This window comes from Nuphar pumila, chromosome 5, assembly GCF_984573655.1.
Source record: "Nuphar pumila chromosome 5, dmNupPumi1.hap1.1, whole genome shotgun sequence".
NCBI lineage: Eukaryota > Viridiplantae > Streptophyta > Magnoliopsida > Nymphaeales > Nymphaeaceae > Nuphar > Nuphar pumila.
In genome coordinates, this window is record NC_143253.1 from 118,218,002 (window position 1) to 118,241,130 (window position 23,129).

The 23,129-nt window shown below is 38.5% G+C and overlaps 2 protein-coding genes across 3 annotated transcripts in view; one reads left to right on the top strand and one right to left on the bottom strand.

Annotated features, from left to right (window-relative positions):
• The first annotated feature begins 2,753 nt into the window (after positions 1–2,753).
• LOC149838333 (putative UDP-arabinopyranose mutase 1) lies at positions 2,754–8,695 on the top strand. The gene is made up of 4 exons (XM_090007667.1): positions 2,754–3,077; positions 6,438–6,688; positions 6,979–7,147; positions 8,149–8,695. Exons 1-4 carry the CDS (start codon positions 2,766–2,768, stop codon positions 8,485–8,487), a joined length of 1,071 nt encoding a protein of 356 aa, XP_089863793.1. The 5' UTR covers positions 2,754–2,765; the 3' UTR covers positions 8,488–8,695.
• A 1,059-nt stretch (positions 8,696–9,754) lies between these two features.
• LOC149838334 (structural maintenance of chromosomes protein 1-like) overlaps positions 9,755–23,129 on the bottom strand; it is a 37,253-nt gene continuing 23,878 nt past the window's right edge. Inside the window, exons 7-18 of one of the 2 annotated variants that reach the window (XM_090006524.1) lie at positions 18,976–19,102; positions 18,580–18,687; positions 18,398–18,505; positions 18,156–18,295; positions 15,074–15,163; positions 14,778–14,986; positions 14,038–14,207; positions 12,633–12,742; positions 11,989–12,368; positions 11,049–11,300; positions 10,063–10,179; positions 9,755–9,992 (exon numbers count right to left, since the gene is read on the bottom strand). In XM_090006524.1, the coding sequence (XP_089862650.1) occupies positions 9,944–9,992; positions 10,063–10,179; positions 11,049–11,300; positions 11,989–12,368; positions 12,633–12,742; positions 14,038–14,207; positions 14,778–14,986; positions 15,074–15,163; positions 18,156–18,295; positions 18,398–18,505; positions 18,580–18,687; positions 18,976–19,102 (1,860 nt within the window). In that variant the 3' untranslated portion in view covers positions 9,755–9,943. Of the gene's footprint in view, positions 9,993–10,062; positions 10,285–11,048; positions 11,301–11,988; positions 12,369–12,632; positions 12,743–14,037; positions 14,208–14,777; positions 14,987–15,073; positions 15,164–18,155; positions 18,296–18,397; positions 18,506–18,579; positions 18,688–18,975; positions 19,103–23,129 lie in introns of both variants that reach the window. The other variant, XM_090006523.1, reaches the window with a different exon arrangement.

Below are 23,129 nucleotides of genomic sequence, written 5' to 3' on the forward strand. Positions count from 1 at the left end.
GATTGATCCTTGGTTTGATTACCCCTAGTTATGGCACCAAGAGCGGTTGAACATCATACCGACAGGCGAGTCTCATTCTTCAGAATTTTCCTGCATTTTAAAACAGAGGTGAGTTATTTTCAAAATGACAGTTTGACTTGCAAAAGTAAAATTTTGCGATGATAACATCAGGTATGTTTAGTTTTAAAATATAAAAAACCATTTGGGTTTGGTTACATAATCGGGTCAGATTCATTTGAGTTCGGATTTTCATTTACGATACCCAAGACCCAAGTCATTTTCACTACGGGTTTAAATTTTGAACCCGACCCAAACTCATGGATCCACCAATATCGATTTGGGTTAAGTATAACTGGTTCGGGACATCGGGTCAGGTCGGGCATACTTGACACAGTTACACCCATAGTTATGTAGAATTAACCTTACAGAGATTCACCGATCAAATTAAGTACCATATGCATCCTTTCACTTTACAATGAGATTGGGGCCCACCTCCCGCCTAAACAAGGTCTTTAGGCCACGAAGGAGGCTCTCCAAGATCAGGTGGGATCAGGTGCCATCACATGGCACACTTTAAAGTGTGCACCTGATGCCCTCCGGTCTTGGTTGACAGTGGACCGGGGGAAATGGGGCATCACCCCGCCCTATTTAGATCAGGAATGGAGGCGGGAATGGAGGTTAATATCAAAACTTGTGCAAGATGGAAGCAGGGATGAACTTATGTTTTCACCCACTTTGCCCGGTCCCCGTCCCCGTTCTCCATTAATAAAATGCTAAAATACTTTTTAGGAATGACAATGGACTGAAGGAAAATGGGGTCGCGCTCCCCTCACCTCGTTTAGACTGGAGATGGAGAACATAAAAAGGGGATAAAGGCAAGGATAGAGGTTAAAATCAAAACCCATGTAAGGATGAAGGCAGAGATGAAGGGTAGAATTTTGAGACGGGGCAAAGGTTGAGACATTGTCCTTTGTCATGTTTTCAGTCGAAAATTTTTAAGTCATAGCACATGCCTGACTCTTTGTGCATTTAGAAATAGAACATCGATTTAAACAGTTGAGTAAAGCAAAACACATGATTAATCCTTGATTTGATTACTCCTAGTTATGGTGCCAGAAACGGTTGAACCTCGTACCGACATGTGAGTCTTATTCTTCGATTTTTTTTTTTGCATTTTAAAACAGAGGCGAGTTATTTTCAAAAACTTTTTCAAAATGTCAGTTTGACTTGTAAAAGTAAAATTTTGCGATGATAACATCAGGTCTGTTCGGTTTTAAAATATAAAAAACCATTTGAGTTTGATTACATAATCAGGTCAGATTCATTTGAGTTCTGATTTTCATTTACAATACCCAAGACCCAACTCATTTTCACTACGAGTTTAAATTTTGAACCCGACCCAAACTCATAGATCCACCAATATCGGTTTGGGTCAAGTATAAATGGTTTGGGACATCTGGTCAGGTCGGGCGTACCTGACACAGTTACACCCATAGTTATGTAGAATTAATCTAACTGAGATTCAACGATCAAATTAAGTACCATATGCATCTTTTTCACTTTACAATGAGATTGGGGCCCACCTCCCGCCTAAACAGGGTCTTTAAAGTGTGCACCTGATGCCCTCTGATCTTGGTTGACAGTGTGTTAATTAAAGATGGCAATGGACCGGGGGAAATGGGGCTCACCCGCCCTGTTTAGATCAGGGATGGTGGCAGGAATGGAGGTTAATATCAAAACTTGTGCGAGATGGAAGTAGGGATGAACTTATGCTTTCACCCACTCTGCTCGGTCCCCGTCCCCGTTCTCCATTAATAAAATGCTAAAATACTTTTTAGGGATGACAATGAACTGAAGGAAAATGGGGTCTCGCCCCCCTCACCCCGTTTAGACTGGAGATGGAGAACATGAAAAGGGGATAAAGGCAAGGATAGAGGTTAAAATCAAAACCCATGCAAGGATGAAAGCAGAGTTGAAGGGCAGAATTTTGAGACGGGGCAGAGGTTGAGACCTTGTCCTCCGCCCCGCCCCAGTCCACTAACATCCCTACTGTCAAGGGCAGCCAGGTGGAGAGGCATGCTTGATCCTGGCTTCTCTTTTGTAGAAAAAGGACCTCTTTCTTATAAAAGGCAGAAGGAATATGTCTACGAGAAATATCCGGTTGGACACACAATAAATAAATAAAAAAACAGTTTTTCTGTCAAAATGGGTTCATACTTTTCTGGCAAAGCACTTTTCCTTCATAGCGACTCTTTCACAGGAAAGAGGCTTTTGGAAGGGTAACAAATGCCTGGAGGAGACTCATGATAAATGCACTAAAGTCACAGCTACATGCTTCAATAATTTTTCCTGAAATTATGTAACAGGATGCTTCAATTTAACTACCTGTCCAGTCTTTTTATTTGCCAGCCTTAATGAAAAAATACGCAAACATGACACATCCCGTGTCTTTTGACTGTGTCCTTGTGAAATATGTCAGGGAACTCCTCCCTCTCTCTCTTTCTCTCCCTCAAAAAGGCGGTTTTAAAAACTCCTCGTTTCCCTCGTTCTTCTCTCTCTGCCTGCCACCCACAGTCACGGACCGGATCTCCCGCATCTTCCAATTCTATAGCCCCCTTCCTGCGACTTTGTTGGGGGTGCACTTTTCTGTCTCAACAAAGGAGAGGAAGAGACTATATAAAGAGAGAGAGCACAGAGAGAGGGAAAGAAAGAGAGCACAGAGCGGAGACAACATGTCAGAGGGAGGAGAGAACGGGAAGAAGGAGATGCCGGCGGCGATTCCCTTGCTCGCCGACGAGCTCGATATCGTCATCCCGACGATCCGGAACCTCGACTTCCTGGAGATGTGGAGGCCGTTCTTCCAGCCGTACCACCTCATCATCGTGCAGGACGGGGACCCGTCGAAGGTGATAAAGGTGCCTGAAGGATTCAACTACGAGCTCTACAACCGCAACGACATCAACAAGATGCTGGGGCCAAAGGCGTCCTGCATATCCTTCAAGGACTCCGCTTGCCGCTGCTTCGGCTACATGGTCTCCAAGAAGAAGTACATCTTCACCATCGACGACGACTGCTTCGTGAGAACCTCTCTCTCTCTCTCTCTTTGATTTGGTGGGTGGAGTTGGTTTTCGTATTCTTGTTCTTCTTCCTGTTGCTTTCTTTCTTCTTCTTTTTTTGTACTTTTAGGGATTTTTCTTTTGTGGGTAGGTGGGATTTTGTTTCCTAAGTGGTAGGTTTTAGTATTTTTGAGATGGGTTTTCAGTAGGACGGAAGAAAATGGCTTCTTTGGTGGAACAGTTTTACTTTTATGGATTCTTTTGGCGTAGATCTTATTTTTCTTGATTTTCTCCGTTTTAGATAGATGTTATCTTTCGTTTGAGTTTAGTGGTTGAGCTATTGTTTTTCTTGAGGGGTATGAGTTACCCGATTTATGTGGAGTTCTGATTTTTTTGGCTGCATGTTGGATTTTCTTAATAGTTGAGGGTCATGTGGCTACGCATGCAAGTCTTCGTTCATGAACTTGTGTGATTTTTCCGTTCTTTGACGTGGGTTTCTGAAGTTTGTTTTATCAAGTTCAACAAAGTTGTCTTTTCTTGATCAATAGATCTGTGATCGTCCGGTTTTTTTTTTTTACGTTTTTATGCTTTCTTACTAATGGGGATTTTAAATTTCAGGTCAATCTAAAATATGCTTGGGATCGATATTATGGATTTTGAAATTTCTCTTTTTCATTTTTTGAGCATAAATCCCCTTTTTTTTAGAGTGAAGAAGTGGAGGGAGTGATGATCTGCAAGAATTATTGTCTCAGTTATTTATTGTCTTTCCTTCTGTTTTGAAAAGCTTCTAGCTTGGGGAAGTTAGTTCCTGAATTGTAGCCAATTTCGACTCTCTAGCATATTGACCAGATCCAGTCACCAACCGACGGTTTCTTGCAGTTTTTGCTATGTTTGGCTTCTTTCATGCTATGCGCATTGAGCAGCATTTTTTTGTGTTGCTTGCTGACTTTTTAATGTGGTTTAGTGCACGAGACCTTAGTTTTCCGTTTATTGTTTGAATCTCTTATTCAGTTATTCCCCATTCTTCATTTGTGCCTTGAATGTGGAAGGAGGTTAGATCCTGTATTTCCGTTTCTTCTGTTAAGTTTTATTTCCCCCTTTTCTTCTCCTCTACTGTTTAAACAAGGGGGAAGTTTAGGTCCTGGATTTTTCCTTTTTACCTGAATTTCTGTCTTTCTCTTTTTTTTTAACTGTTTTTTAATGAGTAGCTCAGATCCTATTTTCCCGGGTCACATCTCAAGCACCTCTAAGGACAGTTGACCTCAAACATAGCATATTCTTGGGATATAAAGGTCTAAGTCAACTGGTTAATAATTTGTATATTTTCAATTCCAGGATTTCGTGAGCCTTATTTTTACTTCTCCATTTTATTCTTTGCATTAAAATGTGTAACTGGTTGTGGTATGATTTTGTTTGATGGTTTTAACTTTGCTTTATATTACATACTGAAAACGGTTCATAGAATCCAGATCTTATGATTTTTTATATATCATAAATCATTTGTTGTCAATAGATTTTGGACCTTTCATATACTTGGTTTTGGAATCTTCTGACTTGATCTGCGATTATTTTTGTACTACCATCTTTCATGGATATATGTTTCTCAGAAAACTTTGGGGTGTTCCCATCTGTTGATTCACTGGGTGCTAGCTTGTTGGGTGCATTTTCTTGATAGTACATTGGGATGTGTAGTTGATGAATGCTCCAGTGTTTGGTGAGAGGAGATATACAGGCATCCTTTATAAGTGAGTAGGCAATGCTGTGGAATTTTTAGTTTGAGACCTCCACAATTTATTTCAATAATTGGACTTGGGTTATAGCTGGATCCTTTTTATCTGCTGTTATATATGCAAGTTTTTATACTGGTTTTGGGAATACTGATGCTCTTATTTATTTCAATTAGTAAAATCTTTGTAGATTTTTAAAGATAAAAGATTGTTGAGTTTTCTGCCCTTGTGATTCAAAATTTGATATCGTTGGAGTTTATAAACCTTAGTGGAATCAATTCCTTCACTTTTGTAAACTGTTAAACAATTGCTGATTGAATTGCTTGGTTGTTTATTCATCATTTATTTACTGCAAGTCTTTTGCTTCGTGCTTGAATATTAACCAGTCCAACCGAGGACTGGATCCATACAGACTTAATCCATTCATAAGCCAAGATTTTCCATGATACTGGGGTTTGGCCTTTGTTGTTTGTGTATGATAATCATGGACATGAACTTTGGCAACTGATCATGGATCAATATGTGAATAAACACTAGACTGGTCAAACAGACCGTCTCAAGAGTCAACTAGATTGACACACGGATAAGAACCAATTGCCCCTTGTTCTTGAGCTTTTGGTATTTGAATCTACATTATATTAATCTGAGTGCCCTGTGTGTCAAGTTGATGTACCCAGGAACACATTCCAAATGCTGTTTCTTATCTCTGATCATCATTTATCTGACCCAACTCTACTGCAATCTTGCTTGTATTTTCAAATTTCTTATCATGTACTATAATTACATGGTTCTGGAATAACTATTTATCTTTTAGTATTATTAAAGAAGTTTGTCATGCCATTGATTGATTTGGGATGTGGCAGGATGAGTATCGCTTCACCCTTCAGGGTTGGTTTGTTTATGCTTGAAGCCAGCTTGAACTCAGGCTCGGGCGCATCTTGCCACAAGAATGAGCCAAACCTGAGCTAGTTTCATTCATGATAAATAACATTTTTTTAATATATTTAGTTTTTAAAAAGATGCTTCACTACCCTTCAGCATTGGATTAGATGGACAGGCCATTCTGATGCTGGGATACTGCTGGTAAATGGATCGATTTTTTTTGGTGAAACTGGATCTAAAATCAACCCAGTTATTGATACTAAGAGCATCCACAGAAGTAGGCATGCTACCACCTGTTTCTGTCTACAGCACGGCCAGATGTTGCACAGCTGTGGTACCTTGTTTCTGTCCTCACTATCACCAAAAACCATTAAAATGTATCAGAGGCGAGCAGCCCCTCTGTAGTACTCAACTTGTTATGCTCATCAAGTTCAAAAAGGGCTCATATGATTCTTGACAAGCTCATTTTATGAGCCCAACCTTAGCTACTTACCTTGCCAATCTACAGGCCGCTTGGCTTGTTTTGCAGCCCTTAGTCCAGTTGGCATTGCATTGTTGTCCAAGTCCATTACTGAATCATAATAAGTTGGCAAAGTTGGTAGCTTAACTAATTTTTCAATAGTTAAATGACTAGAATTGAGTGGTCTATACCATAAGACGATAGCATGACTCCTGCCAATATGTGTACCCCCTCTTTTTTGTTTAAACTGATCGATAAATTATTGATTATTTATTTGAAGGATCTTAACTATGAGATGTCCCTTTGAATTAGGTAGCCAAAGATCCATCTGGTAAAGAGATCAATGCCTTGGAGCAGCACATAAAGAACCTCCTCAGCCCGTCCTCCCCCTTTTTCTTCAACACTCTGTATGATCCATACAGTGATGGTGCTGATTTTGTTCGTGGATACCCTTTTAGTCTACGTGAAGGAGTTCCTACAGCCGTCTCCCATGGCCTCTGGCTCAATATTCCAGACTATGATGCACCAACCCAACTGGTCAAGCCGCTTGAAAGAAACACCAGGTAATAAGTTTTGTTTTGATGGACAATTAATATGTTTTATATAAGCACCCTTGGTTCCTTGTTCAAGTAAGCAGATCCACTTACCTAAATTGCTTCTCTGAGATTGGTTTAACGTTTGCCCATTTACCTATATTGGATCATGTTGGATATATTGGGTTCTACTCTAGCATCTCCAAATCTATTCTAGTTTACAAAACAAATCCTGATTCTGTTTTTGGAGCAAACTTTTGTAGTTTCATGTTTTGGTAGATATACTTGAAATGTTACTGACCTTCTTTTGTACTTAACAGGTACGTGAATGCTGTATTGACGATCCCCAAGGGCACTTTGTTCCCAATGTGTGGTATGAATCTGGCGTTCAACCGTGAGTTAATCGGTCCAGCCATGTACTTTGGCTTAATGGGTGATGGTCAGCCAATTGGCCGCTACGATGACATGTGGGCAGGCTGGTGCACAAAGGTTGTTTCTTTTCACTAATGGTTTAATAATCAATATTTGTACTTGACACCAGTAGCTCTTTTCGAATAGTTTTCATTTACTTCAGAAATTATGATGCCCTCAGTTCTACCACAAGCATTTAGAAGCAGGTGTGTGTGTGTGTGTATATATATATATATATATATATATATATATATATATATATATATGATAACTAAAATATGTAAACCTGTATGAACCAAGATTTTCATAGGTTTGCTTTATTTTTTTCTAAAGTTTATGCGATCTACATGCATGGTTTTATAGAAACAGACTCTTGGATCATCTGATTACGGTGTATAAAAAGAATCTTTTAAGGCCTAAAAATCAATGCCTCGGAATTTTCATAAATATGCAAACATAAAAAATCACATTTTTTTATCCGATTACGATGATCCAATAGTCAATTCCAAGCAAATGGACCATGGCGAATGCATCTTCAGGGTTAGATTTACAAAAAAACCTATAAAAATCTCGCTTCATACCAGTTTACATATTTTACTAGTTTACATATTCTAGTTTCCATATATATATATATATATATATATATATATATAGAGAGAGAGAGAGAGAGAGAAATCGGATGGTGTGCCCCAAGTTTTGGTGTACCCTCGTGTGCCCCAAGGTCAAGCACACCTCTTTCATGCAATCTAACCCTATTTATGTGTTAAGCATGGTTTATCTGGTAGGAATCATGCCTTGGATTGTATTTTTTGGAAATAAGAACATGTTTTTTCAAGTGGTAAAATTTTGGTGCACTATGAGCTATTGATTTTTCATGTTTTCAAAAATCCTTATTACACCTGATCATTGGATTGGGCAATTTAGGGCTTGGGCAAACCATCCATTCCTCTCTCTCTCTCTCTCTCTCTCTCTCTCTCTCAGATTGGCTGAAAATATTTGCATTGGTAGGTTTCCCAGCAGATCCAAATTAGTTTTCTGTTTCTTTAGAAAAAGCTGTTAATGTCGCGTTAGTCCTTCAGGTTATCTGTGACCATCTGGGGCTCGGAGTGAAGACTGGATTGCCCTATATCTGGCATAGCAAAGCCAGCAACCCCTTTGTTAACTTGAAGAAAGAGTACAAGGGCATCTTCTGGCAAGAGGAGATCATTCCCTTCTTCCAATCTGCCTCCCTACCAAAGGAATGCACCAGTGTCCAGAAATGCTACATTGAACTCTCAAAACAGGTCAAGGAGAAGCTTGGGACAGTTGATCCCTACTTCTTGAATCTAGCAGACGCCATGGTCACCTGGATTGAAGCTTGGGATGATCTCAATCCATCAGGAAAACCCTCGGCCGAGGCTGCTGCCAATGGACAGTAGAAGCAGGAGCATGTCTTAGTGGAAATCCTGCTTTAATTTCATGACCGTTTTTGTTTTCATTTCTATTTTTTTTTTTGAGGTGAACTTTTATTTCTTTTTCCAGGCTTTATCTTTAAGCTTGAATTTATTTTTTCAAATGGATTTAATGAAATGTAATCTTATTTCTGTTGCTCTGGAGGATTACAATAATAAATTATGTTCTTTTCTGATTAATGGAATGCTTTAATGATACGTGTATTTCTTATCGTGTTTCTCTCGACGGCTCTAGTCACTAGTGCTTGCTGTTGAAACTCTGGATGGATGTCACCTTTTTCGTTTGAAAGAGGTTGCGTCCATATAAAATCATGTGGATGAAGGTAGTAGGGGAGACAAGCTCAGGTTACAGAAAACATGGGTCTACTTCCATTGACTAGGCTGGTCTGCCTTTTGAAATTAGACTTGGGCTCAACATTTTTTCAGATGCACTCTTGAGACATCAGTATCTTAGGACACATGATAAACCATGTGTATTATTGACATTTTTTCCTAGCTCTTAAGAAAGAGTTAGGAACTCAAGCCTCTTCACCAGTGGTTCTATGGGCCACTCCAAAATGATGATTACTGGGAGTCGAATATCAGTCTCGAAATATGTAAATGGCAATGCATAATAATACGCAGTCAAGCTACTCACAAGTGCTCTGCTCATCCCGTAGGGATGACTTGTGAATGTCATCAAGTTGACAGGACATCACCAGTTCAAAACCCATGAGATCATCCCTTACGCAAGGTCAAAGCCGGGGTGTACTCCCCATTGGGCAAGGCAGAACCTTAAGGGTTTTACCATCCATAGATCTGGGTTTGTCTTCCCTTGGCTAAGCCAAAAAAACGGCATTCAGTGAAGACAGCAGCAACATGCACCAAACTGGTGGATCACACCTCCGCTGGAGTCTGAGAAGGCAGCAGCTTGTGTTTACCAGAACAGGTGGAACACCGAAGTTGTAGGTTGTGCAATGTAAGGTCCAAACTCCACTTGACTGTCTCAAAAGACAGCCTGCATATAGCTGCACGAATCAGTCGGTCGTGTCCACGTTGATTGCATTTTATAAAATGGTTGCCTTGCTGCAGGGTATAACACCATCCATAGATCATCATATTAAAGAAGATTGACCTTAGATTGAAGTTGGGCTAAGCTCATAACCGCCTATTGAAAGGTTCCCAGACCAATAACATGTTGACCCTCCTCAAGAATCCAGAAAAGCATCTTGATTCACTTAACTGAACTCAGATATGTTAGTAATGGGCCGATATCGGTTAGATGGTCTAAGAATACAATATAACATTGGTATTCATGGTTTATATACAGTCAGTTTAAACACTGCAGGTTAGCCTACTTTGCAAAGCTTCTATGAGACTATAAAACCATTTATCACCTACAAAAGAGAACTCTTATGTTTTACAATTTTAATGTACAAACATTTCATGATTCCCTGTACCGTGTGAGATCAAATGCCAGGGTCCTTGAGCAGCTGCAATAGAATACAAACACAAATTAACATCTCACAAAGAGAGAGAGAGAGAGAGAGAGAGATTATGCACCTTTTCTCACAGTCCCTGCAAACTCCGATGAGTGCTTGGGCCTTCTCATAAAAACTGTCTTTAAGGGATATCACAATGCACTGGAACCTCTTGCCATCCTTCTCCTGAGCAACATCCCTTGTGCAAGATTTTGAACAGATAAAACGAGCAACCTTCGCAACATTGACATTATCCAGTGCAGCATCAACTTCATCCAGTATGAAGAAGGGCGTAGGACGATAACTATAGGCAGTCAAAAGAATACTGGATCAAGGAATCGGAAACAGAAGAAAGACTACTTGGAATGGTCATGGCATTATCATCATCAGCATAGTTGGAAAAACATATATTTTGCAAATTATATAGGTGCATGCCTCACTAGAAAAGTTTTTTTAGATTATAAGATACAAGCTGGAAAAGTAACATGCTTGTTGCTAAAACTGCTAAATCACCCTTGATGGTAACCAGTGCGACATATCAGCATTTCTTTCAGAAAAAAAAAAAGCTCACATATTTCCCAGACAATAACATAAATATTGGCAGAAATTATTTTTCCAACTTTTTTATTTGTAAAAAATAAATTCGATTTTTAATTAATTTTACTGGTGGTATTTCGCCAATAAAAACATAAGGTAAAAATTCAATCTCTCACAATAAAAATGTTGGCTTTATATTCCCATTTAAAACTTTTGTCACACTGGTACCAACTGATACTGCCTACATTCAGTAAACAGGTCTATGTACAGCACAATCATACCTTGGGTGCCCACTATTGGATTTTCAAGCAACATTCATGCATATTTTTTCAGTGTATAAATGTACAACAGCCCATGTGCATAAGTTGTGTGTGTGTGTGTGTGTTGGTGATTGTTTGGATAGCAATCTCCTCGTCTGTCTAAAAGTTGCTTTTAAACATGAAAACAGATGGAATTAACAACGTCAAAGGCAACTTGGTTTACATTAGGAAATCAGGACCGAGACATACCAATTGAGATATAGACTTGTACCTGTGGATTGCAAAAAGCAAAGCCAAAGCTGCCACCGTTTTCTCTCCACCAGATAATTGCTCCATATCACGGAAGCGTTTCGAAGGAGGCATGGCTGTGTATTTGATACCATGTAGGAATGGGTCATCCTCATTTTCTAAGCTTAGATACGCAGTCCCACCCATGTTTGGTGTGCTATTCGTAGTAAGCGCCTTGTATATTTTGTCTATATTCTCAGCAATATGGTTGAAAGCCTCCATAAATAGCTCATACCTGAATCAAAATAGATGGCAAATTCTTATTTTGTTTTCAAAAAATATCTCAAATAAATACAAGTGCGGTAGGGACTATGACATGGGTATGAGGGTAAGAAATGAAATTTTTTAAAAGGATGGATATAGGGTACAGCTATATATACATATATTGGATGTATTGGAATTTAATAATATCAATTCATACAGAAGTAAGCTGATTCATACCTAATAGAGATAGAGGGAGCAAAGAAACAGAAGTTTTTCACATAGCGCTTTTGACTGAAAGGGCAATCCAATTGATTTTGTGTGTCTGGATAAAACGGGTTTGATCTAATGTGAATCCCAGTTGATCTGTACCCCAACACCAATAGCTATGCCGTACCATATACACACAGGTACGGCAGCCCAGTAGAAGTACCACATTACATAGTCTGAAGACTATTCCAGACTTTTTCTGAAAATGGGAAGACCATTTCATACTTTAAAGCTGAATTCATACCAGAATACTACAATAACACAAGTTCTATAAAATATGAACAATTTGGTAACTCAGAGAGCGACAGCAAGGGAAAATGTGATGCAAGGAGCACTGTCCACACCAAGACTGATGAACCAAGAAACAAATTTTTATCAACCCACACACACACGTACTGCATAGTTTCTTATAATTACAGAAGTTAGTTTTTACACAAAAAAATAGTGCATACCTTCTCCTCTTTACCAAGTTGTATTTATCGGTTATTTCTTTTTCTTCTCTCCTAGCGGCTTCAAATTCTTCTACTGCCTCTTTCTCCCTGTCTTGTAGAGCCTCATATTGGTCTAGAGCCTTTAAGTTGGGTGCTGTTCTTTCAATTTCAGATGTCAAGGAATCCATTTTTTGCTTGAATTCTGCTTCCTTCTTATCCCTGTCAGAACTTTTAATATCCCGGAGACCTGATTTGCTTAATTCACTATAGTCAAAGTTTAGTGTCTGTAAAGAAGATCCTATCTCCATTGGATCACCAATTGTTGGAAGTGCAATCTGTTGCAGTTCACAGTTCTCCAATATATCCTTTTCCCGTGATTTAAGCTGTTCAATCAGTGTCTCCTGTGACACCGTACATTCTTAAATAAATGAAAAGTGACATACTTTCCTTAGAAAAAAAAGAAACAATAAAATAAACAAATATGCAGCATAAAGCTGTGTATTGCATATACTTCACAAAAAAAACAGGTCCAATTTTTGCTAAACCATTCAGAGCAAGCAGAGCATTAAATAGAAAATATGATTTTGCTTTTTTTTAAGGGTTCCCTTTTTTGAAAACAAGGTCAAATTTATAGGCATAAAAACTTCCATAGAGCAGCATCAAACCTTGGACCCAATCTGACGCTTCAACTTGCTAATGTCGCCTAGGACAGTATTTCCTTTCTTCTTCAACTCAGAGAGGCCATTCTCACACTCTTCAACCTTTGATTTCCACTCTATGAAATGGATGGAAGAGCAAGTCAAAAAATAAAATGAATTAGTATTTAAATAATAACAAATTAGCTTTTAGTTCTCAAAATCACAGAAGTGAAAGTACACCGAATGAGATCTTAGACAGCAAACATAAGATGTTAGTCAATGCATTCAAAGAACGTATTGTTATCTCAAGGGTTTGTGAAAGAAATTGGTGTGAACAATGTACGTAATCATTCATGATGCTCCCATGGTTATAGAAGACTTTTCTAGGCTGAAGGTGCCACTGAGATCATGACATCATGGTCAAGGGAAGGTTCCAGAGTAAATCATAATTGCCTTCAAAGGTCACACCAGCGATATTTCGTAGTCTGACAAGGTAGACCTATGTGAGTTAGGGAGGAGGAAAAATTATGAAGCATGTTTAATGTTGTGCCATAAAATCGGGCCTTTTCCTGTGGTCTAAGAACATTAGAACTAGATCAAAGATTGAAGTTGACTAATCCTAAGAAACTATGTCACACGGGTATGTGTATGTGCCCAGGGCCCTGTATCCGTGTCTACACTGCTCGACATGGGTACAGGCAACCGGCACTTACCTGGTACGTTGTGGCTTGTGGTCCAGCTTGAGTTGATCTTGACTCAATCCAACCCCGTAACCTTTTTTTCTTCCAAAGATTGACTGCCGTCAAAGGTCAGGGCCATTGTGATCCCATCTGTTGACCAACCCCAGCATCTTTCCGACGCACACCCTCTTCTCTCCAACTTTGGTCATAGACTTCTTTTCGATATACAGTGGGAGCAAGTCCTTAAGTTTAGAAATTGGTTTTTCATATTTTCAATCCTATCACTCCATAGCTGCATTTTATAGTATAGCCACCATTCAGTTTGTCTAAGTACATCACATTTATTGAACTGATGCAGCAATAGTTTAGTGCAAAAATACTTTTATTTACGAAAAAAATGCATAAATGGCATAAGAAACCTACTAAACTACAATGCCATTGTTTGTTTTATTTAGATTAGGGGTATCTACCTTGTCATAAGGAATGTAATGCACTTTACTCTAATGAACTAGAAGAGTAGGATTCTTCGTTCTGTTAACTTTGATACTTGACTTACCTATGTCTCCCATCAGGTAATCATTCTTCTTTTGAGGCTATTACCTACCATCTTTGATATAAACCCTACATTAGGAGCACCATTCTAGCAGTATTACAAAAATAACAAAATGAGTGATACAAGTCAGAATGGGCAAGCTGGCATAGATTTTCAAAGCAGTTTGTTGTGAAGCAATGAAAAATAGAAGGTTAAATACCATCAGCTTCAGTCTTCATCTCTTCCATGTATCTTTCAGCTTCCCCCATCACCTGTCTGATTTCAGAATCTTTCTTCTGCAATTGTTTCAGTTCTTCTTCTAATGAACTAAGAGAAGAAGAAAACTTTGAAACTGGTGTATCCATATCACGCTTTCTTTCATATTCCAGTCTACAATAGACATCAGATCGCTAGTCAAATAACTCGTAAATAAAATATCTCATTTAGAGGTATGTCATAATGCAGGGCACAAAATATAAAACTAAAAAATACTTGGAAAAACTGTAGGATCCATAAATTGATAAGCAATCGAAGAAAAGAGTAGTCATACATATATACATGCACGCAGATGCATAACATAGGCACATGCACACTCACACAGAGTATGGAACTAAAGACAACCCTGATACACTAAATGATATCACTGATGGACTACATGTATATATTCCTCTGAATAACAACTGCTTATACAAGGAATAAGAAAGGAAGAAAGAAATTCTATAGTGAGTTGGAAAATGTTTCAAACAGGTGCATTCCCCCCTTTTCTTGGACGACATCACTACTCTCAGCAATGGCATAATTCTTTGAGGCAATATCACATAGCAGAAATGTCTATCAGGTCACTAATGTTGAAATACCCACTGAAATGAACCAGACGATATGCACATTGTGGGTATTTTAGTCAAAGGTCATCAAGATAAAAAAGAGGTTGATAGATTCTAGTCACAATGAACCACATACTGGTACTTCAGCTTCGACAACTGGTTGTTCAAGCTAAGTCTTCGCTCTGAATTTCTCTGCGCAATCTTGAGTTGGTTTTCCTCATATTCACGAATATTATTGACCCCAACAGACTTACTGAAATCTCGATAAATCCTATCAACAATTTCATTGATCCTTGTCTCAAGCCTCACAATGTCTCTAGCTCTGTTTGAGATGTAAGTTTCGAACTGTCACATCAAAACAAGAAATGAGAGATGCCAGATGCCAAATATAGCTAGTGCAAGTTGCAAAACATTAGTGCATAACTGAATAACCTTTTGCCGCTCAGGTTCGAGGCGAATGATTTCTTCTTTCACATTCATTCTTTCCTGGTTTAGCTTAGAAATTTTCTCTTCAATAGTTTTCTGCAGGGGAATCCACCAGTTAAGCTAGCAAACAAAAATGCACAATCCTAACTGGAAAGATGGAGCCAAGAAAACACAATATAGAATTAGATCTTTACTGACAAACAGAGGGCGGAGAGAGAGGGATTTCACTTACAGGGAGTTTTGCAATAAAATCAAGATAAGATGCAGTTAAGCATGTGGGCACAATCTCAAACTGTTTATGTACTAAAATGGTGATTCATGATTATCAAGATTAGCAGCAAAAATAGGTCTGGTATTATCCACACATTATATTAAGCATATAGATGGCATTAACCAACAAATAAAGATGGCTACTTGGCTAGATAATGATTACCTGAAACAGTAGAACCAATAGTAACTGTGGCCACCAAATCAGAAGCCTGACAGGCCACCAGGCAGGCGTCATGCTTAGGCCAGATCTGGGCCCAGTTTATTGGTCCAGACCCGAGAATATGGTATAGATATTGCAGATACTTTTGGACCATCAGCCATATTGTACAATAGAATCATTACTGCCAGCTATTGAAATTAGACAATAGAAATGTACCAGTCAAACATGAAGAATGCTCTCCTTAATGGATTTGAATGAATAAGTTTTTATGAAATGATCATTAGGAATGACAAATAGTCAAAATTGGCTTTCGAAACTACAAAAGGGTATGTCACACTGATATGGATATGGGTAAGAAGCAAATTTGGGATGCAAATAAGTGATTTTCATAAAAAGGAGGACACATTTTTTCTTTTTCAATATAGAAGAATGTAATTTGAATAATAATAATAATAATAATAGAATTTAAAAACTTTAAAATTTTATTAAAATATATTAAAAAAGTGTCACAGTGTGTCAGAAGTTGTGTGGGACATGAGTCTCTTGTGGCAAACAGAACGCTCTTATAGACTCAAACAGGCTCCACGAACTAGATTTGAAAAGTTCAGCACTACAACTTCATGTAGGTTAAAACTAGGGATCCAAAAGGTTCGGATTTCAGATCAGAAAATACACTGTGGAGTCAGATTCGGAACAGCCAAATTTTGCAAAAGCCCCATCCTGAATCCGAACCGTTTGCAATCCTAGTTAAAACTTTAAACAAAATTACCCGTGACTCAGATAAGTTTGTCTCAATGTCTAGTGTAGGTAGACATGCATACTCAAAAAGAGGGTATATGTTCCCAACAAAAGCATGTCCACAAAAGATGCCTAGCAGTAACACAGAAAGTCAACACCCAACTAAAGTGGTCATAAAGCTCAGGAGGCATGAAAGGAGACTGTTATCTCACCCTTTCTTGTTCACAACACATACAATCTATGTCACATGGGTGCGGGTGTGGGGATGCGACGCTTTAAAAAAACATGGGTGCGGGGGTGCGGTAAAAAAATTTAATAAATCAGACCCGGGTCGGATTTGGATCCAACCCGGATCCAAACTCGATAAAACATACCCGTGCAGGGTAGGGTTTCTCGAATGAGAAATCCTACCCCCACGCTGCTCACTCACTCTCCTCGCTCGCCTTCTCTCCCCGCTGCAGGCTACCTCTCTCCCGTTCGTTTTCCAGCCACCTGACGCCAGCAAGCCCCACGTCCGGCGAGCCTTGGCTTTCCAGCCACCCGACGCCGGTCCTTCCTGTGCCAACGATGCGCCCTCTAGCACCCTTTCAGGTGAGCTCCCTCTCTCCTCCTCCTCCTCCTCCTCCTCTTCTTCTTCTTCTTCTTCTTCTTCGGGTGAGCCTCCCTCGACGTGTTTTTCTTTTCTTTTTTACATAAATGACCCTGGGTGTGCAGGTGCGGCACCTGGTTGGCCGAATCCCTGTGACTTAGCGTACAATAGATATAGTAAGTCATTTATATGAATGCACCTAGTTCAGTGCATTTGGCAGCAAACATGCACGTTATTATGTAAATGAGGGAAATACTGGATTATGCATTGACATTATCTTCTCAAAATCAAATAGCAGATTTCTTTGCAAAGTCACATTCATTTCTTAAATTGAAGTTTTTGTTAGTTAAATTCTACACACTTTCTCTAAATAAGTGTTGAGTTTAAAGGAGGTTTGAAAGTATGTGTATATAGGCGCATATAGCAGTTAGTCAAAGCAAGGGTATTCTTGCAAATACATATATGTAGGGTATTTGGCTGTTCATTAAGTCATTTTAGTCATTTGTTCATTAGTTACATAGTTCATTCTTAGGGTGTTTCTGTTATACCGTATATTTGTTACTATGCATTTAGGGCAAACAGGCCTTCTCTCAACACATCTTTCTGAAATGAATAGTGGAGGCCAAACATTTATGCAGCTAATACTGTGTTTCGTTGAGAGACAACAGGTTATGGAAGGTACAGCCGGGAATAAGTCCAAAAATGTGCATTATCAATTAGTGTATATTAATTGCAAGATAATAAACTAGCCCTAGCTTTAGATAGGCAACAGCTGCTGAAGGAATAACCATCAACAGACCAGTATCACAGGGACGTGTTCACACACATGCCCATGCACATTGCTACAAACACAAATCTATCCCCACTACAAAATGTACAATTCATGCAGCAATCGTAAGCAGGAAAGTTATAGACCTGTGCAAGATGGCTTGGGGTGGACCAAGGTATTGTTCAGGGGGAATAGGAATGAGTATGAAGCAACATCATGTTTACCAAACATATCCACTAGGCCTGGCAATGCTTATAAAGACAGCAACACTGTTTTTGCATATTCCCTGAAACTGCTGTTATTTTTATTCCAGAGAGGTAGATGATTAAAAGAACCGAATGATGTGTTGCATCAAAAAGTTGTGTTTTTTACCACCAAGCTAGATGCTAGAGATAATTGAAATCAAACTTTATATAACATAAAAATGAATAAAGTCACAAACAGTTAAAGAAAAGGCATCACTGCTCCCAACAGAGGACAAATTTAAATGACTTTATAAGGCCCCTGGGAATCCAAAAACTATTAATATTCTAATTATTTTAAGAAGGTATGTTCTGCAAACCTTTTCGAGATTGGAATAATCAATTTTTTTTTCAAGGCCAGTGATTTTTTCAGATGCGTCGGCCTCTCTAATTTTCATATCTCTAATTGAACCAAGCTTTTCCATTTCCAATTCATGGTCATCTTTATTCTTCTTAAGTCCTGTAGAATAGGAAAATTATATCAAAGTGAAGGAACTTGAGAATAATCAAGCATGAAAGGATCCAGATTCCAGAAGAAAGAATAATCTCAAAATAATCCGACCTTTAATTGTATGCTCATCCCATTTGAGTGACCGTGCTTCCATTCCTCCACTAATTCCTCCAGTCATTGTACCAGACTTTGTAAGAAGAATACCATCGACAGTTACCACTGAGGTTTTACGAGTCAGGACCAAACCAGAAAGTATCAATTTAATATAGAAGAATTTGAGAATAAGAGCTTGCCTTTGTATCGTTCTCCACTCCAACTGAGGACCCTGGCCTCCTCAAGACCATCACAAACTAAGGTATTCCCAACAGCATAAAGGACAGCCTTCTCCAAGAAGGGATCAAATGTATAACTGTTAAGATCATACAATATCTTGCAAAACAATTTAATGCATCAAGCAAAATGGAAACAGAGTGCACTCAGTAATGTAGTTGACAGAAGCTATTGTCAAAAACATGTTATGACTGTAGCCAATTATACCATAGTGCATCTCAACTAAAATCAAAAAATAAATGCAAAAAAGTGAGACATGTAGTAGTAGTCAAACTGCTATCTCATAGCAGTACTCATAATTTCCAGAGAAATACAAATACCAATTAAAGGATTTTTTATGAAACAACCAATTAAAGGATATTGAATCACATCAAAAATTAGTTTTGCAGTTCCCCCCAGTGTGCGCAACTTCTCATGTACTGGCTTTACCCGGATTGACTGTACAGGTATGAATGTCTGAGGTGGAAGCCGTTGTTCCTTTAAATACTGAAATACAAGGAAAACCAATAATTGTCAAGAAAATAAAAACTAAAAAAGGATGTGTGTGTGTATTTATATGGCTGTAGTCCACTAAATAAAGGGATAATGAAAATAACAAGTCAACATCATGTGAAAAAAAGACACTATAAGAAACTATAATTTTGGACTCCAAAACACAAAAGGCATAAATATGCAAATGGTCATCCAGGAATATAGTTCCATACAAGTCTTGTCCTAATTTGGCTGAAGCAAAAACAAGATATGAAGCACATGTAAGTGCTGAAGAATAATGCAGACCAGAGACAATACTGATTGCATTCATGGTGTCAAAGTCACCCAAGCAAGCATGCAAGCACGCTAATAGTTCTCAAATCCGGGTTATGGACTTAGTTGTCAAATGTAGCGCCTAGGCTTCGCCTAGGCGGGCTAGGCATAGGGCCACTGCCTAGGCTTATGGGTCTAGGCGGTAGGGTCCTGTTTTTCAACCTAGGAAGCCTAGGTTGTCCCCGTCTAGGCCGCAGGGACATAGTTGTCATGTTTTTTTGTCTCCTTTCCTTTTCTTCTTCCTTCCGCCCCAAAAGCTTTCTTTCTTTGTTCTCTCCTTTTCTTCTTCTTTTTTTCCTTATTTTTTTTCCTTTTTCTTTTTCTCCTTCCTCCTCCTTTCACCCCTATGGCTTCTCTTATTCTTCCACTTCCACTTCCTCCGCATCTTCCTTTTTCCTTCTTTTTTCTTTTTCCCCCTCCTTGATAGTCAGGTTGATATTTGAATAATTTTTCAAAAGGAATCTCATTTGACAAAGTTTTTGAAGACATCTTGTTTATGAGATATATTGTGGTTAATGCAGCTTCAACCCAAAGATTTTTAGGAACATTTCTAGCAATAAGAAGGGTTCTTGTAGTTTCCATAATATGTTTGTGTTTTCTTTCTAAAATTTTGTTTTGTTGTGGGGTTCTAGGACATGATTTTTGATGTAAATTTCTTTCGTTTTCTAAAAATTGTTTAAACTCATTTGACAAATATTCTCCTCCAAAATCAGTTCTGAGAATTTTGATCTTACTTTCAAATTGATTTTTAATCATGTTATGAAATGTTTTGAAGGTTGCAAATACATCTGATTTAAACTTAACAAAGTAAATCCAACAATATCTAGTGAAGTCATCGATAAACACAACGTAGTAGGAGAATCCTCCTTTAAAAGCAACAGGAGCAGGACCCCACATATTCGAATGAACTAATTCAAAAGGCATTGAAGAATAAAAAGTTCTTTGACCATAAGGCAAGGCTCTCATTTTACCGAGTAAACATTCTTTACATTCAAAATTATTTTTACAAAGATTCTTGGTAACCGGTACAAAATTTAATTTCCTTATATTTGGATGCTCAAGTCTATGATGCCAAGTCCGTATATCTTTTGTTTGAGCAGTGTTACAAAATGATTCTTTTGGAATACAAAGGAAATCCATATAATAGAGATCTCCTTGCCTAGAACCTTCCCCAATCAATTTCTCGAACTGGCGATCCTGCACCCAACATTTACTTGATGAGAAAATGACATCATATCCATGATCTGAGATTTGAGAAACTGAAAGTAGGTTAAGATGAAGTTTTGGTATAAGCCTTATTTTTTCAATGTAAAATTTGTTATGTTTTGACAAATCATTTTTAAAAGTTCCAACACCCTCTATTTCCATAGCAGTGCCATCGGCAGTGGAAACAAAAGATGCATTCGAATTAGATTGACATTCGGATAATATAGACTTATGTGAGGTCATATGAAAATAAGCTCCTAAATCAAGAAGCCAAGAGCACATACCAGGAGTAGAAGAGAATGCAATGGCCGCTCCTGAAGTAGATCCTTTGAGTAATGGTTGCAATGCTTCCGTTAGTTGAGATAATGATTTGGTGAGGTCTTTGAGATTTAGAGTATCCTCATCTTGTTTTGATGGTGCAGCGGCAACACGTTTTTCTTGAAGCCTATATTTGTATCTAGGACATTGAGGCCTAATATGACCAGGTTCATTACAGTTATGGCAAATGATTTTGGATTCTCCTATATTCTTGCTAAAATGAGGAGGTTTATATGACTTTATATGATGTCCTAGTTTTGATGCGGCAAGTGCGTAATCTTCTTCTTGTCCATTGCTAGAAGTAGCACGCACACTAACATTTTTACTCATATTTAGTCTAGTTTCTTCTCCACTAAGTTTAGTGAGAATCTCATGAATAAGAGAAGCAGACGAAGATGATAGCAAGGAGGCCCTTGTTTGTTCAAATTCGGGTCTCAAACCATAGAGAAAAGCGAAGAGTCTATCTTCTTCAACTTGAACTCTTTGCATTTCTATACACTTACCTTCTCATTTGGGTTCAAATTGGGCAAGTTGGGTCCATATGGAAGATAACTCCATAAAGTAATCTCTTATATTTTTATCTCCGTGTTTGATATTTCTAACTTTTTCTTGAAGATAAAACTTGTGGGCCATATCTTTTTCGGTAAACATACCTCTAAGATATTCCATATAATCAACAATGGAGGACAAGCAAAGAGAGATAGAACAAGACAACTAGCAATATGAATCAAGAGCACAACCAAGGCTCTGATACCATGTAAGGAAATATGCGGAAAAGAAATGTATGTCCTACAATGGACATTCACACATAGAAATCAAAGAACAAGTCCAAAAGAGGACATACACAAAAGCCAATAATGGCTAGAAAGCATAAAATCTTATAAATGCACTAAAGGGCTTGAAGAAGCCACACTTTACAAAGGGGGAGACCCCACTTATTTATAGGCAAGAGAGGAGTGAGAGAGGGTTTAGAGAAAGGAGAGAAAAGGCACCATTGGGAGACCCAACAAGGTGTCGTTGGGCTCCCAACGGTCACATTTGTGACCGTTGGGGGCCCAACGACTCCTTGTTGGGGCCCCCAATGAAGGTGCATTTAATGCACAAAAAAGAAAAAGAAAAAATAAAGAAAAAAGAGAAAAAGGAAAAAGAAAAGAAAAAGGAAAAAAAGAAAAAGACTATACTGCCCCTATTGGGCGATTTTACAGAAATACCCCTTATCGGGTATGGGTGAATATATTTATATATATATATATATATATATATTTATATATATATATATATAAATATATTGATTACATGTATATTTTAACACCCCCCCTCAAGCTTTACGGGGATACAACCGAAAGCTTGTTGAGAAGAAACATGAAACGAGGAGTAGCAAGAGCTTTAGTGAAGAAGTCCGCCAACTGGTACTCGGATGTGACGTAGGGCAGTGCTATGGTTCCTTTTAAGTATTCATCTCGAACATAGTGGCAGTCCATCTCTATGTGTTTAGTCCGCTCATTGAAGGTGTGATTGCTTGCAATGTAAATGGCACTTTTGTTATCACAACACATCTTCGAAGGAGTGGAGATGATTACGCCCATATCATTGAGGAGACTTCTAAGCCATACAAGCTCCATGGTTGTAGTGGTCATTGCACGATATTCCGCTTCAGTTGAGGATAATGACACCTTTTGCTGCTTCTTGCATCTCCAAGAGATCATAGAGTCACCTAGGAAAACACAAAAACCGGTAGTTGAGACTCTATCATTAGGGTTTCCTCCCCAATCAGCATCAGTATAAGCAATTAAATCAAGAGATGATGAAGAGGAAAGAAAAACTCCCTTAGTTATGGTGTTTTTAATGTATCTGACTATTCTTAAGACTGCACTCATGTGTACAGATGTAGGTGCATGTTGAAACTGACTGACTGAGTGAACTGCATGAGCTATGTCTGGCCGAGAGATGGATAAGTAGGTCAGGGCCCCAACAAGTTGCCGGTAGGGAGTAGGATTCTCGAGAAGTGTTCCATCTTCCAACCTTAACTTTGCATTGATGACCTCAGGGGTGTCTGCCTTCTTATCATCGGAAATGCCAGATTTGGAACAAATGTCAGCAGCAAGTTTCATCTGAGAGAGAATATACCCTCGGGGAGAGTAGGCAACTTCAATACCTAAAAAATATCTTAAGAAACCAAGGTCAG

Coding starts and splice junctions, on each gene's coding strand:
- LOC149838333 (XM_090007667.1), top strand. CDS start 2,766: ATGCCGGCGGCGATTCCCTTGCTCGCCGACGAGCTCGATATCGTCATC. Junction 6,689..6,978: donor CCGCTTGAAAGAAACACCAG/GTAATAAGTTTT, acceptor TGTACTTAACAG/GTACGTGAATGCTGTATTGA. Junction 7,148..8,148: donor GGGCAGGCTGGTGCACAAAG/GTTGTTTCTTTT, acceptor TTAGTCCTTCAG/GTTATCTGTGACCATCTGGG.